Consider the following 17,848-nt stretch of genomic DNA (forward strand, 5'->3'; position numbering starts at 1 on the left):
GGTGGGGAGGGAAAGATGTCTTTGGTGGTGGGGTCGGATTGCAGATGGCGGAAGTGTCGGAGGATGATGCGTTGGATCCGGAGGTTGGTGGGGTGGTACGTGAGGACGAGGGGGATTCTTTTTTGGTTCTTATTGCGTGGACGGGGTATGAGGGATGAGTTGCGGGAGATGTGGGAGACACGGTTGAGGGCGTTCTCGACCACCGAGGAGGGGAAGTTACGGTCCTTGAAAAACGAGGACAACTGAGATGTACGGGAGTGGAATGCCTCATCCTGGGAGCAGATGCGGCGGAGGCGAAGGAATTGGGAATAGGGGATAGCATTTTTGCAGGAAGGTGGGTGGGAGGAGGAGTATTCTAGGTAGCTGTGGGAGTCGGTGGGCTTGAAATGAATATCGGTTTCTAGGTGGTTGCCCGATATGGAGACAGAGAGGTCCAGGAAGGGGAGAGAGGTGTTAGAGATGGTCCAGGTAAACTTAAGGTTGGGGTGGAAGGTGTTAGTGAAGTGTATGAACTGTTCGAGCTCCTCGTGGGAGCACGAGGCGGCGCCGATACAGTCATCAATGTTCCCAGGGCCCATCAGCCTGGTCCCAGCGAAACCCCAAAGTAACCTTGTTTTCCAGATCCACACCTCCATGAGGTTGGAGACAACTTGTGGACTCAGGAGCAGCCTCTGCTTCCAGTAGCGCTGTTGACTCCAAGTTAATTTATTAGTTGTCAGCCCCTGAAAACGAGACTTCCTCTCTGACCAGAAGAGGAAACAATTAGCTGTCTAACAAGGTCAATCCTGGTTTTTCAATCGGTATATGAAGATTGACATAAAAAACGGTGTTCTTATGCTACCAAATGGTCGCATGAACGAGCTGCTGGGGACCATAACATTCAAATTTCCTCAACTTGGTTGGCTGATCGACAATTCTAATAGTTTATACAATGGACTAGAAATGTTAAGACTACCAGCATAACACTACCTCTGACACACACTGGTGTGTAGCAGCATCCTCACTGGCAGTGAAGCGTTGCAATTTCTGCCCTATAATTGCTGGATTTCTTACCAGATGATCTTTAGCCCTTGCACATCACAGAGCACTTTGTGTATTTGTGTCAGCTCTTATACAGGGAAAACTTAAGTTGCTAAGATACATTTTATTCCACGGCTGACACAATGCGGACAATTGTTGCTATGGTGAGCCATGCAAAAGAGGAAAAGAAGAAATGGTCAAAGCTGACGCATCCTCTTTCACTCATCAGAAACCTATAGCTGCAATTTCCTTTCATCTGCTGCCTTTTCAAATGCTAACTGAAAAATATTCGCAGTCAGTCCACTACCAGGTGATAGACACAAAAGATGACCAAATAACATTCAAACACACGCTTTACCGACATCAAAATTACATATCAGAACAAAAATGGATTTATGCTGTCTGCCTGCTATTATTGCAGGATACAGGAAATCAATATTGGTAGCAGCTTTACAGATTACAATTAAATTGGAAAAGATTTTACTATAATAAGCATTTAACTATATTGCACATGCTGAAATTGCAAGCAATTGCACACCACCAACAAAGAGACTGACATTTCAAAAGATAAACATCAAATAATGGTACGGATGGCTCACAGGCTGTGATATTTGAGGCTTTTTAATCAAAATAAAGATCACTGCTCTTGAACAGTTATTGCTTTCTCTACCTGAATGAACTGCACATCTTTGGTGCAACATCAGTTTCATTACCATCACAGTATGAGAGTTCGTTTAACCATGTGTGATTCACAAGGAAATTGTGATATAGAGGTATCAGTGTTGGACTGGGGTGGACAAGGTCAAAAATCACCCATCACCAGGTTGTAGTCCAACAGGTTTATTTGAAAACACAAGCTTTCAGAGCCTCACTGAAAGCTGATGTTTTCAAATTAGCCTGTTGGACTATAACTTGATGTTGTGTGATTTTTGACCTTGACTATGAGGAAATTTTCACGAAATAATGGTCCAGCTCAAGAATAAAAGGGCCTGAAACTTAAACAGTCACGGGGTATTGGTATGATAGCAGTAAATATAACCATAAACCCTACAGTGTGGAAGCAAGCCATTCGGTCCATTGAGATCACAACAACCATTTGAAGAGCACCCCACCCAAATCCATGTTCCTGCCCCTCTCCCTGTAACCTGCATTTCCCATGGCTAACCCATGTGACCTACACAACCCTGGACACAATGGACAATTTAGCATGGCCAATCCATCTAACTTGGACATCTTTGGACTGTGGGAGAAAGCTGGAGCACCTGGAGAAAACCCATGCAGACACAGGGAGAATGTGCAAACTTCACACAGACAGTCGCCTGAAGTTGGAATCAAACCTGGGTCCCTGGTGATGTGAGGCAGCAGTGCTAACCACTGAGCCACTGTGTCACCCCAAGCCAAATATTACTTCCATTGTTATACCTGAGTCCTTTTGTGGACTAAAACTGTTTTTAGAAAGGAAGAAACATGGACCGAAAATGGTTGCAGTGGTCATCTAACCACAGATTGAAAGAAGCTTCCTGAGACCAATGCAAATAAACAAAGTTGTTTACACTGAAATTACCAAATTATCCGGAAGGCAATGGCCTAGTGGTATTATTGCTAAATTATTAATACAGAGATCCAGGTAATGTTCTGGGGACCCAGGTTTGAATCCCGTATGGCAGACGATGGAATTTGAATTCAATTAAGAAAAGATCTGGAATTAAGAATCTACTGATGACCATGAAATCGTTGTCAATTGTGGAAAAAACCCATCTCATTCACTATATGTCCTTCAGAGAAGGAAATCTGCTATCCTCACCTGGTCTGGCCTACATGTGACTCAACTGCCCTCTGAAATGGCCTAGCAAGCCAATCAGTTGTATCAATTGCTACAAAGTCTCAAAGAAATGAAACCAAATGGACCACCTGCCATTGACCTAGGCACTGGAAATGACAACGGCAGAAACAGCCCTGTTGACTTTGCAAAGTCCTCCTCACTAACAACTGGGGTTTTGTGCCAAAAGTCTCACAGATTAGTCAAGCAACAGCCTGACAAAGTCATTCTCATGAAGTCATACCTTAAAAAAATGTCCCAGACACCACCATCACCGTCCCTGGATATGTCCTGTCCCACCGGCAGGGCAGACCCAGCAGAGGTGTTGGCACAGTGATATACACTTAGGAAGGAGTTGCCTCATAGTCCTCAACATTGACTCTGGATCCTATTAAGTCTCACTGCTTCAGGTTAAACTTGGGCAAGAAATCCACTTGCTGATTACCACATACCGTCCTCCCTCAGCTGATGAATCGGTACTCCTCCACATTGAACAACACTTAGAGGAAGGACTGAGGATGGCAAGGGCACAAAATGTACTCTGGGTGGGGGATTTCAATGTCCACCACCAAGAGTGGCTCGGCAGCAGTACTACTGATCAAGCTGGTCAGGTCCGAAAGGACATAGACCGTTCGACTGGGTTTGCAGCAGTTGGTGAGGGAACAAACAAAAGGGAAAAACATACTTAACCTCATCCTTACCAATCTTCCAGCTCAGTATGAGCAACCACCGCACAATCCTTGTGGAGACTAAGTCCTACCTTCACGTTGAAAATAACTTCCATCGTGTTGTGTGGCACCATCACTGTGCTAAATGGGACAGATTTTGCACAGATCTAGCAACTCATGACTGGGCATCCATGAGGCGCTGTGGGCCATCAACCGCAGCAGACTGTACTCCAGCACAATCTGTAACCTCATGGCCTGGCATATCCCCCACTCAACCATTACCATGAAGCCAGGGGATCAACCCTGGTTCAATGGAGAGTGCAGGAGGGCATATCAGGAGCAGCACCGGGTATACCTGGAGATGGGGTGTCAACCTACTGAAGTCCGCAAACAGGACTACTTGCACACCAAACAGTGAAAGCATCAAGTGATAGACAGAGCTAAGGGATCCCACAACCAACGGATCAGATCTAAGCTCTGCAGTCCTGAATGGTGGTGGGCAAATAAACAACTCACTGGAGGAGGAGGCTACAGTGGAAAAGCCCAGCACATCAGTACAAAAGATAAGCCTGAAGCATTCGCAGCAACCTTCAGCCAGAAGAGTCAACTGGATGATCCATCTCGTCCTCCTCCAGTAGTCTCCAGCATTATAGATACCAGTGTTCAGCCAATTTGATTCACTCCACATGATATCAAGAAATAGTTGGAGGCACTGGATACTGCAAGGCTATGGGCCCTGACAACATTCCAGCAATAGAACTGAAGACTTGTGCTCCAGAACTTGCCATTCCCCTAGCCAAGCTGTTCCAGTACAGTTACAACACTGGCATCTATCCGACAATGTGGAAAATCGCCCAAGTACATTCTGTACATAAAAAGCAGGACAAATCCAACCCAGCCAATTACCGCCCCATCAGTCTACTCTCGATCATCAGTAAAGTGATGGAAGGTGTCATTAACACTGCTATTAAGCAGCACCTGCTCAGCAATAACCTGCTCAGTGACACCCAGTTTGGGTTCCGCCAGGGCCACTCAGCTCCTGATCTCATTACAGCCGTGGTTCAAACATGGACAAAAGAGAATTCCAGAGGTGAGGTGAGAAAATCACCCCTTGACATCAAGGCTGTATTTGAATGAGTGTAGCAGCAAGGAGCCCTAGCACAACTGGAATCAATGGGAATCGGGGGCAAACTCTCCGGTGGTTGGAGTCATTTCTGACACAAAGGAATATGGCTGTGGTTGTTGGTGGTCAGTCATATCAGCTCCAGGATATCTCTGCAGGAGTTCCTCAGGGTAGTGTCATAGACCCAACCATCTACAGCTGCTTCATCAATGACCTTCCCTCCATCATAAGGTCAGAAAGAGGGATGGTCGCCGATGGTTCACAATGTTCAGCACCATTCACGACTCCTAAGATACTGAAGAAATCCATGTCCAAATACAACAAGATCTGGACAATATCTAGTCTTGGGCTGACAAGTGGCAAGTAACATTTGCGCCACACAAATGCCAGGCTATGTCCATCACCAATAAGGGACAACTTAACCACTGCCGCTTAGCATTCAATGATATTACCATCACTGAATCCCCCACTATCAAAGGTCTGAAGTATTCATGTTTGCCCACTTAATCAATGGGTTTGATGAGGTAGAAGTGGATTCTTCTTTATCTCTTATGATAAATGAGTAGACCAGGTAAGGTAGCCAAAGCCAGCAACGGACACTGCCACATGCAGAGCAGCCTGACAGGGGAGGTTCACAGAGGTTACTCTCTCTTACATTAGGACACTGACTGTGACTACGAGGCAGGAAAAAGGACTATCTGAAGCAATGTACTGGCAAATGCCAGAGATAAAAATAGGCAAAAGTCTCTTCCTTCAAGAAAATCTCTAACCAGACATTGAGTGGTTTACACAGTTTGCTTTTGACCAAAAGACATTTAAAATGGAGGCTGCCTATGAAAATCTTAATGAAATAATTCTCCTTAATGAATTCAAAAATTCAATAGACCTTCCAGACAGGATATATGTAAAAGAACAGAGAGTGGCAGGGCTCAGGCAGGTGGCCATTCTGGCTGATGACTATGGACCCACACACAGATACATTAACTCACGGAAGCTAGGAGGATATCACGCACCATGGAGGGATAAAGGGGAAGGAACACATCATGGGGCAGAGAAAACAGAATTCTTCCGGATCGTTAAAATGAGAGATCGGGATGGGAGACAATTGTGAAACTGTCTCCAAGTGATATCACTGCAGGAAACCAGGAAATGTAAAGAAAAATAATTGGTTATGGTGCTGTGCAGAAATTCAAGCTGCAGACCACAATCTGTGGAATTTAGTGTGGACAGTTTCTGCTCAGACATGACTATTGACCATGATAGCTGTCAGGAGACAGTGTGCAAGGAATGGCAACTACTGATTTTTCTAAACAAACAGAGAGAGAAATTAGCATTCTCTGAGATTGGGGTATCAGTTGGCTAGTCGTAAAATATACCTCTTCAAACAGGAAAAGATAGCTCACAGGGGCTGGAAAAGTTGGAGAAAGCTGCAGCAAATGGCAAAAAGGCTGGGAACAAAGAAAGGTTCAGAAGCCCCTTAGGAAGTAGTTAAGTCCATGATGTTTGGAGTGCTTCAGGAAAGATCACTTGAATTAAATCAGAAGGAAGTGGCACAAAGGTTCAGAGCTGAGAAAAGTGTGGAAGCCTTACATGTAACAGTAACATTTGTGATGTTAGGGTGGCTCAGGAGGATCATTTGAACTAAACACAGGATAAGGACAGGGCTGTCTCAGTTAGGCCAGTCGCCATAAAAGACAGTTATGAGAGTGACTGAGCAAGTGACAAAAGGTGATAGCCCAGGGCCAACAACCTTAACAGTTACCTTTGTGGTAAAATTACATGGAGACCAGTGGAGGTCTCAGGCAGACGAGGTGAAACTGAAGGCAAAGCCTCCCTTAGTGGAAGAGCCACTTGTGAGTATCAGGGGAGACAATGGCCTGGTATTATCAGTATTCTTTTAATCTAGAGACCCAGAGAATCTTCTGAGGACACAACCAGAAGTCACACAACATCGTGTTCTAATCCAACAGTTTATTTGTAGTCACAAGCTTTCGGAGCGCTGCTCCTTCATCAGGTAAAGTGGACGGAAGCACACAGGCACAATATGAGCATTCCTCCACTGCACCTGACGAAGGAGCAGCGCTCCAAAAGCTTGTGACTTCAAATAAGTGTATCAGACTAAACCTGGTGTCGTGTGACTTCTGATTCTGTCCACCCCAGTGCACCACTGGCATCTCCACATTCTGAGGACAGGAGTTTGAATCCCACCATTGATCATGGAGGAATTAGAACTCAATAAAAATCTGGAATTTGGGTCTCATGATGACCATGAAACTGTTGCCGATTGTTGCCCTTTAGAGAAGGAAATCTGTCTTTCTTACCTGGTCTGGCTTACATGTTATTCTAGACACACAGCAATGTAGTTGTCTCTTGACTGCCCACTTGGTAAATAGGGATGGGCAGTAAATAATGGCCACACCCTGTGTATGAATAGAAGAAGGAGTTGTACAACCACCTGACAGCAGTAGTCTTCCAGGAATAGCAGAACAGGTTAGAGGAAAGCTTATTCCCAAAACAAAGGGAAAAGGGAAGTGAACATATCCTACAGCAGACACGATTGGTGAAGGCCACCACAGGCATAGGAGTGAGTTAAACACGGAAGGATCAGTAGGGCCATTAAGGGCCAAAAACTGAATTAAAATTTACAAGTAAGAGGCTTTGCTGAGAAGTTAAATGAATACTTTGTTTCTGTCTTTACCTAAGAGGCAGACGCCACCCAGACTACAGTGACAGATGAGGAAACTCAGTCTCCAGAATGGTTCAAAATTGATATGGAGTTGGTGTCAGATGTGCTGTTGGTACTTGATGCAAATAAGATGCCAGAAGCAGATGAGATATACCCAAGAAGATTAAAATAAGCAAGAATGCAATTTGCAAAGGCACTAAAAATATCTTCCACTCTTCCCCACAATCAGGGTGGTGCCAGAGAACTGGAGAATTGCAAATATCATAGTTTGGAAAACTAAGGCCAGCAATTACAGACTTAATTAATTTATTTTCAGTGGCAGCATCAGCAGCAGCTGCAACAGCAAAGTGACCCGATGCGGATTTCTGGCAACGGAGTCGAGTTGGAACTGGTGCGGTATGTAGCAGCATTGGTGGCATCTGTATTGGCGAGGTTCAGCAAGGACTCTTATGCTTAGGGCATCAGTGGAGGTGAGATGGTGTCAAAGAATGGTGACTTTCATTCCAGTGGCAGTGGCACAGCGAGAGGACTCATGCGTGGCCATCAGGCCCATGGCCCATGGCCCATGGCGGAGCACTCAACAAGAAGGACAGAACGACTATAACGTTGAAAACTTTTTCTTTATTTCTTAATTGTTCTGTATTTTAATTCTTTATTTTGATTCTTTTTCTGTGTTGGCATAGGAAAGTGGCGACACCATACAACGCTTTTCATTGTATTTTGTAACAAAATGCACATGACAATAAATAAATCAAATTAAAACATTAACTTCAAAATGGTGGACAGGACTGACCTCAAAATGGTGAATGGGAGAAAATCATGGCTGTAAGAGCTGCTCCTTTTTTTGAGATTTTTCCAGTGCTGAAGCTGATTTCTTCAATTTCTTGGAGCAGCAATTACTGTTTCATAAGCTGTGGCTTTGTTTTTTTGAACTTTGACAAAAAGATGAATAACAACAGTACTTTAAATGGGAGAAAAGAGAGAGAGCAGGAGACGACATGGGAGGTTGGTTGGACACTGGTTCAAAAAAAATGGAGCAGCAAACTTTCCGACCTATCCGTGAGATCCAATAGGATTTGCAACCAAACTGCCTGCAGGCATAATAATCTGGAACACTGAAATACTTCCTCATCTCCCACATCCAACAGGAAGAGCGCATTACTTTACTAAAGGCCATCTCTACACCTTAACAATCTTCAGATCCAGAAAATAGCACAGCCTTACTGTGAAACATTGCCATGGGATAACTTAATATCTATGTTTTATATAAGAGGGGAGGCGATGGCCTAGTGGTATTATTGCTGGACTGTTATTCCAGAAACCCAGATATTGTTTTGGGGACCTGGGTTTGAATCCCACCAAAGCAGATGATAGAATTTGAATTCTGGAATATCTGGAATTAAGAATCTAATGACGACTGTGAATCAATTGTTGATTGTTGAGAAAAACCCATCTGGTTCACTAATGTCCTTTAGGGAAGGAAACTGCCATCCTTACATGGTCTGGCCTAGATGTGACTCCAGACCCACAGCAAAGTGGTTGACTCTTAACTGTCCTCTGAGCGATAAATGCTGCCTAGCCAATGACACCCTCATCCCATGAATGAATAAAGAAAAGAAAAATTAAAAATCAGGTAACAGATCTCAGTAAAACATTTATGAAGAAAACCTGACTTTACTCACTACTGGAGATTTACAAAGAAAAATAGATTAACACTTATAAGTTTTATAAGACTTAAAAACAAGCACTTAGCTGATCCTTAGCTGTGAAGGTTAGAGGCAATGAGAAACCTACGGTGTGACGGATGGCAGTTTCAGGAAGGCAGAAAAACCACAGGTGGATGGGTTACCTCTAGCAATGGTAGGAGGGGTAGGCAGGTAGTGCAAGAGTCTCCTGTGGCTATCCCCATTTCAAACAAGTATGCTGTTTTGGAGAATATAGTGGGTGGGGGACTCTTAGGGGAATGTAGCACTGACAGCCTGGTTTCTGGTATCGAGACTCGGTCTATTGTAATGAACGACATGTCAGGTTCCAAGTGATTGATTGTGATAAGAGACTCTCTAGTCAGGGGCACAGACAAACGTTTCTGCGGCTGACAGCGAGACATCAGAATGATGTGTTGCCTCCCTTGTGCCAGGGTCAAGGATGCCTTGGAAAGGGTGCAGAGTATTCTCAAAAGGGAGAGACACCAGCAGGACGTCACTGTACACATTGGTACCAACGACATAGGAAGAGAAAAGGACAAGGTTGTGATGAGTAGGTCCTGGAAGGTAGTAATATCTGGATCATTTCCAGCGCCATGTGCTAGTGAGGGTAAAAATAGGAGGATAGAGCAGTTGAATGTGTGGCTGAGGAGCTGGTGCAGGGAGCAAGGATTCACATTTTTGGATCATCGGAATCTGATCTGGAGTAGAAGTGACCTGTCTAAGAAGGATGGGTTGCACCTGAATTAGAAGGAGACCTATATCCTGGCGGTGAAATTTACTAGGGCTAATCAAGAGGCTTTAAACTAGTAAATTGGGGGGTGGGGAGTGGGAGGCAACGGGAGGCAATGGGAGAGAGGGCGGTGGGACCCAAAGAGGCAGTGAGAAAACTGGTAAATCTGTGGCTGGTATAGTAGAGAAGAGGAGCAAGTCAAATAGTCAAGGCAGGCAAAAGCAAAGCAGACAATGAGGTAAGACTGATAAATTAAACTGCATTCATTTCAACGAAAGAGGCCTGAAGGCTAAGGCTGATGAACTCAGATCATGGTTGGAAACATAGGACTGGGATATCATAGCTATTACAGAAACGTAGCTCAGGGAAGGGCAGGGCTGGCAGTTTCATCTTCCTGAGTACAGATGCCACAGGAAGGACAGAAAGGGGTCAAGAGAGGAGGTGAGGGTTGGCATTTTTGATTAGGAATAACATTACGGCTGTACTTAGGGAGGATATTCCTGGGAGAACGTCCAGTGAAGTTTGGGTGGAACTAAGAAATAAGGAAGTTATGATCACCTCATTGGGATTGTATTATAGACAACCACCTCCCCCCACCCCCCACCCCACTATCCCGCCCCCCTCCACTCACTCACACACACACACACACACACACACAATAGTCAGCTGGAAACTGAGAAACAAATTTGTAAAGAGACCTGAGTTATCTGCAAGAATAACAGTAGGGGATTTTAACTTCCCAAACATAGACTGGGACTGCCAGAGTTTTAGGGGATCAGATGGAGAGGGATTTGTTAAGTGTGTACAAAAACATTTTCTTATTCAGTTTATTTTAGATAAATGTGAGGGGTTGCATTTTGCTAAGGCAAATCAGGGTAGAATTTATACACTTAATGATCAGGTCCTGGGGAGTGTTGTTGAACAAAGAGACTTTGGGATGCAGGTTCATAGTTCCTTAAAAGTGGAGTCCGCAGGTAGACAGGATGGTCAGTATCAATAGATGTGAAGCTGGAAAAGCACAGCTGGTCAGACAGCATCTGAGGAGCAGGAAAGTCAACGTTTTGGGCCGAAATCCTTCCTCAGGACGGGGGATGGGGAAGGGATCCCAGATGTAAATAGAGGGAGGGGGTGGGGCTGAGGGGATGGGGATTTGGGATGGTGATAGGTGAATGCAGGTAGTGGGTTATTGTGATTGATCAGTGGAAGGGTGGAGTGGATAGGTGAGTAGGAAGATGGACAGATTAGGTCAGGTCAGGAAGGGAAGAGGACCAGGAGGGCTGGACATGGGATAAGGCTGGAAATGGAGGGATTTTGAAGCTGGTGAAGTCAATATTGAGGCCATTGGGCTGTACAAAGGTGTTGTTCCTCCAGTTTACATTTGGCCTCTCTCTGACAGCGGAAGAGGCCAAAGATGGACATATCACCAGGGGAGTGGGAGGGGGAATTAAAATGGATGGCAACCAGAAGGTCGGGTTGGTTGGTGCATGCAGAGCGCAGATGCTCTGTGAACCAGTCCCCACATCTGCATTTGGTCTCTCTGATATAGAGGAGACAACATCGGGAGCAACGGATATAATAGATCAGGTTGGATGAAGTGCAAGTGAATCTCTGCCGGATCCAGAAGGATTGTTTGGGGCCTTGAACGGAGGTGGGAGGGGAGATGTAGGGGCACCTCTTGTGGTTGTAGGGAAATGTACTGGGCGTGGTGGGGAAGTTGGTGAGGAGTGTGGAGCTGATGAGGGAGTTGCGGAATGAACGGTCCATGAGGAAAGCCAACAGGGGTGGGGAATGACCAATCCCAATAAGCCCCTACTTGCTTCCACCTAACCCCATCCCACCTGTACTTCCCCCAGCCTCACCTTCTCCCTTTATTTACTTCTGGTCTCCCCTCCACCTCCCCAGTTTTGATGAAGAGTTTCGGCCCAAAACGTTGACTTTCCTGCTCCTCAGATGCTGTCTGAACTGCTGTGCTTTTCCAGCTTCACATCTACTGACTTCTATTTCCAGCATCTGCGGTCCTTACTGTCTCCAAGGGTGGTCAGTGCATTGAGTCTAGGAGTTGGGTTGTCATGTTGCGGCAGTACAGACATTGGTTAGGCCACTTTTGGAATACTGTATTCATTTCTGGTCTCCCTGCTGTTGGAAAGATGTTGTTAAACTTGAAAGGGTTCAGAAAAGATTTATAAGGATATTGTCAGGGTTGGAGGGCTTGAGCTATAAGGAGAGGCTGAATAGGCTGGGACGTTTTTCCTTGGGGCATCAGAGGCTGAGGGTTGACCTTGTAGAGGTTTATAAAATCATGAGGGCCGTGGATGGGGTGAATAGCCAAGGTCTTTTCCCTAATGTAGGAGAGTCTAAACTAGAGGTAATTAAAAGGATTAAAAGGATCACATCTAGTGAACGTGCACAAAGTCACCGAAAGTAAATGCTTCTGTTCTCATCAGTTGCATATGAAATTAAAGTGTAAAGACAGGTGTGATACTCCACTGTGGTTGAGAATCTGTAAACAGTTTTGTTGGGAAAAGGGTTTAATCATTCTTTTTGCTGTTATTGCTAAAAACATTCAAAATTGTCACATATAAAGCTTTGTTTCTTTTTTCACCTTTATGCGTAAGAAACATTGACATTCTTTTGTTGAAAGTACATTGGTAACCTCTTGTGAGTATGTTTTGTCATTGACCATCGTAGTATTTCAACTCTTTTAAAATAAAACTTTGACCTATCCAGCCAAGTTTCTGTCTAGGATATGACTTGTCCTGTATTACTATTAGCTGGGATTATAACAAAAGAAAGATAAAAAGAATTAGGGAAACAAATAAAAACCGAAAGAACTGCGGATGCTGTGAATCAGGAACAAAAACAAAGTTGCTGGAAAAGCTCAGCAGGTCTGGCAGCATCTGTGAAGGAAAAAACAGAGTTAACATTTTGGGTCCGGTGATCCTTCCTCAGAAGGGTCTGAAGAAGGGTTCTGAGGAAGGGTCTGAGGAAGGGTCACCGGACCCGAAAATGTTAACTCTGTTTTTTCCTTCACAGAAGCTGCCAGACCTGCCGAGCTTTTCCAGCAACTTCTGTTTTTGTTAGGGAAACAAATAATGGATTTATAGAGAGAAATTAAAAAAAAAAGATAAGGGAGAAATAAATTCAGACAGTGTAATGTTTAAATTTAAAGCTGTCCAGTTGATGAGCAAAACGTCATTGGTTTAGCAGTCTCTTTCTGGACCCTCAAGATTGAGCTTAGATTAAACTATTGTCATCTTAACCACAGGAATTTGTAGCCCCAAATATCCATCTTGTGATTCATTTATTTACAATTATGCTGGCTAAGAACTTTTCTTCTACTAGTCATTCCTTGAAGCAAGAAGGATGCTTGCCAAGGAGTAGAAACTATGGCAAGTAATTATCCATGATGTATTTTGAAATTGGGAGGCTGTTGCAATGCAGCTACCATATGGTTTTCATTAGGAGGAGATTATTCTGCTCTTATTGTCTGTAACAGGTGCATCGGAAAGGTTTGTAGGTTATTAATCAATATATTTTGCCCAAAGTGGCTTATGGCGGGCTAGCAAAAATGTTCCATCAAATTGTGGCAACTCATAATTCATGACATTATTTCTGCCATGTCACGTATTGCTGGTTTTTGTACTCGCTAATAATGGTAGCTATCACAAACTCGCCTGAAAACAAAAAATGCTGGAGATCACGTGGGTCAGGCAGCATCCATGGAGAGAAAGCAAGCTAACCTTTCAAGTCTAGATGACTCTTCATCTGAGCTGATATGATGTGTAGAGGGGGCAGCATTCATGCTACAGTTGGGGCGGGGGTTGGAGTGCTGGGGGAGAAAGGATGTTAATAGTTCAGATTAAGTGATTGGAATATGAGAATGGCAGAACAATGGTGTGTTTAACTGACAGACTAGAACATAGAACATAGAACATAGAACATAGAACATTACAGCGCAGTACAGGCCCTTCGGCCCTCGATGTTGCGCCGAACTGTGAAACCAATCTGAAGCCCATCTAACCTAAACTATTCCATTATCATCCATATGTTTATCCAATGACCATTTAAATGCCCTTAAAGTGGGCGAGTCTACTATTTTTGCAGGCAGGGCATTCCACGCCCTTACTACTCTCTGAGTAAAGAACCTACCTCTGATATCTGTCCTATATCTATCACCCCTCAATTTAAAGCTATGTCCCCTCGTGCTAGCCATCACCATCCGAGGAAAAAGGCTCCCACTGTCCACCCTATCTAATCCTCTGATCATCTTGTATGTCTCTATCAAGTCACCTCTTAACCTTCTTCTCTCTAACGAAAACAGCCTCAAAACCCTCAGCCTTTCCTCACAAGACCTTCCCTCCATACCAGGCAACATCCTGGTAAATCTCCTCTGCACCCTTTCCAATGCTTCCACATCCTTCCTATAATGCGGTGACCAGAATTGTACGCAATACTCCAAGTGCGGCCGCACCAGAGTTTTGTACAGCTGCAACATGACCTCATGGCTCCGAAACTCAATCCCTCTACCAATAAAACCTAACATACTGTACGCCTTCTTAGCAACCCTATCAACCTGGGTGGCAACTTTCAGTGATCTATGCACATGGACACCGAGATCTTTCTGCTCATCCACACTACCAAGAATCTTACCATTAGCCCAGTACTCTGTATTCCTGTTACTCCTTCCAAAGTGAATCACCTCACACTTTTCCGTATTAAACTCCATTTGCCACCTCTCAGCCCAGCTCTGCAGCTTATCTATGTCCCTCTGTAACCTGCAACATCCTTCCGCACTATCCACAACTCCACCGACTTTGGTGTCATCCGCAAATTTACTAACCCATCCTTCTACGCCCTCATCCAGGTCATTTATAAAAATGACAAACAGCAGTGGCCCCAAAACAGATCCTTGAGGTACACCACTAGTAACTGAACTCCAGGATGAACATTTCCCATCAACCACCACCCTCTGTCTTCTTACAGCTAGCCAATTTCTGATCCAAACAGCTAAATCACCCTCAATCCCATGCCTCTGTATTTTCTGCAATAGCCTACCATGGGGAACCTTATCAAACGCTTTACTGAAATCCAAATACACCACATCAACCGCTTTACCCTCATCCACCTGTTTGGTCACCTTCTTGAAGAACTCAATAAGGTTTGTGAGGCACGACCTACCCTTCACAAAACCGTGTTGACTATCCCTAATCAAATTATTCCTTTCTAGATGATTATAAATCCTATCTCTTATAATCCTTTCCAACACTTTACCCACAACCGAAGTAAGGCTCACTGGTCTATAATTACCAGGGTTGTCTCTACTCCACTTCTTGAACAAGGGGACAACATTTGCTAGTTTCCAGTCTTCTGGCACTATTCCTGAAGACAATGACGACATAAAGATCAAAGCCAAAGGCTCTGCAATCTCCTCTCTAGCTTCCCAGAGAATCCTAGGATAAATCCCATCCGGCCCAGGGGACTTATCTATTTTCACACCTTCCAGAATTGCTAACACCTCCTCCTTATGAACCTCAATCCCGTCTAGTCTAATAGACTGTACCTCAGTATTCTCCTCGACTACATTGTCTTTTTCCTGCGTGAATACTGACGAAAAATATTCATTTAGCACCTCTCCTATCTCTTCGGACTCCACGCACAACTTCCCACTACTGTCCTAGAAAGAAGACAGTCCCACTAGAGTCGGGGTGGGGGGAGTGGTGTGGGGGATACTGGAGAGAGGACATGGTGGTGTCAATTAGACATACTATTGTTCTCACATTCTGATCACTTAATCTGAACTATCAACATCCTTTCTCCCCCAGCACTCCAAACCACACCCCCACCGACTATTGCATAAATGCTGTCCCCTCTACACTTCATGTCAGCTTTGAAGAACAGTCATCTCGTCTCAAAACACTAGCTTGCTTTCTCTCCATAGATGCTGCCTGATCTGCTGTGATTTCCAGTACTTTTTTTGTTTTCAGTACAGATTCTAGCATCTGCAGTAATTTTGCTCCTATATCATAAACTCACCATTATTTTTCCTGCAATTTCTAATCAATTATAGTGCTTTACTACCTTTACAATATTTTCCTGAGCCTTTTCTTTTACCTGTATCACTCCACCACCTCCAGTACCAGTCACAGCCAGAAATTCTTCAGGCAGGTTCAGCATCTTTCCCAGCCAGTCAAGCATCACAGTTTCCAACTCTGTACATGCAGGGCTTGCAGCCTAAAGGCAAAAACAGTCATTTATTTACACCTCATGAGCTTATACAGAAATTGGTTGGATTAATACTGTTTAAAGTAAAATATCTTTTATTGAGCAACATCAAGTTAGCAAACACAATAACTTTTTCTTCATGGAATGTGAATATCATAGGCAAGGCCAGTATTTGTTGCCCATCTCTAATTTCCTATGCCAAGAACAATGTTCTTACAAGTTTAACATAGGGGGTGAATTTACTCAGATCTTTTTCTCACCATAAAATTAGTAAGTGGGGTATCTGCCAAACATCCACTGAAATAATAATGCTGCTGTGGGAATAACTTAAATGAAATTCATCCCAAAGTTGTTTTAGTGTTAGAATTATTTGAATTGCTCAAGCAAAAGAAGTAACTGAATCGAGCACCTCCATTAAAATGTAAGGTATTATTTTGAAAAGTGAAATGAAGTCGATTTTTACTCTGCATCTATTTTGTTAAGTGTAAACTAGCAAATTGTGAAAACTGCAACATTCACGAGTCAGATTGTTTCAAGGTGTTGCTGTATTTGACTTTTTTTTATTCACTAACGGGATGACGGTGTCGCTGGCTAGGCAGCATTTATTGCCCATCCCTAATTGGCCAGAGGGCAGTTCAGAGTCGACCACATTGCTGGGGTCTGGAGTCACATGTAGGTCAGATCAGGTAAGGATGGCAGTTTCCTTCCCTAAAAGTCATTAGTGAACCAGATGGGTTTTTCTGACACTTGCAATGGATTCACGGTCATTATTAGACTCTTAATTCCAGATATTTACATTGAATTCAAATTCCACCATCTGCCATGGCGGGATTCGAACCCGGGTCCCCAGAACGTTATCTGGGTCTCTGGATTAATGTCCAGCGATAATAGTTCCAAACTGTTAGTTATATTTGATTCCGCCTAGCAATATGGACAGGGGCATGTTGCAAAGTTTTCAATAGACTACTCAGAAAAGTTCAAAGGTTACTGAACAGCCAATTTTAAGCATTTGGACAGAGACATACAGAGGACAAAATTGTTATCTGCTCGTCAGTCAGGTATTTAGGAGCAGAGAGAAGCAATTCTGTCCTGAGAAAGGTGCTGCTGCAGCAGGTTATGACACAGCAAAAGTACATGGAGGCAAGTCCCTAAGCAGATCATAACTTAGCTTTGGGGGCTCTTGTGGGATTTGAAATGAGGACTTGCTGGAGTTAAGGTTATTAGGATTTTAAGGTGAATTGTACTCTACATATTGAAAGTTAAAATAACTTTGTCAGTTGTTGTGACTTTTCTGGGGAAAAACCCACGGCCTCCAACCTCATCGTTCCCCAACCTCGCACTGCCCGCTTCTATCTCCTTCCCAAAATCCACAAACCTGAATGCCCTGGTCGACCCATTGTCTCCGCCTGCTCCTGCCCCACCGAACTGATCTCCAACTATCTAGACTCCATTTTCTCCCCCTTGGTCCAGGTACTCCCTACCTATGTCCGTGACACCACCCACGCCCTCCACCTCCTCCAGAACTTCCAATTCCCCGGTCCCCAACACCTCATCTTTACCATGGACGTCCAGTCCCTCTACACCTGCATTCCCCATGCAGATGGCCTTAAGGCCCTCCGCTTCTTCCTGTCCCGCAGGCCCGACCAGTACCCCTCCACTGATACCCTCATCCGCTTAGCCGAACTCGTCCTCACACTCAACAACTTCTCTTTCAATTCCTCCCACTTCCTACAGACAAAGGGGGTAGCCATGGGTACCCGCATGGGCCCAAGCTACGCCTGCCTCTTTGTAGGTTACGTGGAACAATCCCTCTTCCGTACCTACACCGGCCCTAAACCCCACCTCTTCCTCCGTTACATTGATGACTGTATCGG

At 44.3% G+C, this 17,848-nt stretch overlaps 1 protein-coding gene across 2 annotated transcripts in view; it reads right to left on the reverse strand.

Annotated features, from left to right (window-relative positions):
* ddc (dopa decarboxylase) overlaps positions 1-17,848 on the reverse strand; it is a 118,642-nt gene that overhangs the window by 89,324 nt on the left and 11,470 nt on the right. For both annotated transcript variants that reach the window (XM_048612623.1, XM_048612629.1), the window contains exon 4: positions 15,864-15,983. In XM_048612623.1, the coding sequence (XP_048468580.1) occupies positions 15,864-15,983 (120 nt within the window). The remainder of the gene's footprint in view (positions 1-15,863; positions 15,984-17,848) is intronic.

Source organism: Rhincodon typus, chromosome 2, assembly GCF_021869965.1.
Source record: "Rhincodon typus isolate 14 chromosome 2, sRhiTyp1.1, whole genome shotgun sequence".
In the NCBI taxonomy this organism is placed as follows: Eukaryota; Metazoa; Chordata; class Chondrichthyes; order Orectolobiformes; family Rhincodontidae; genus Rhincodon; species Rhincodon typus.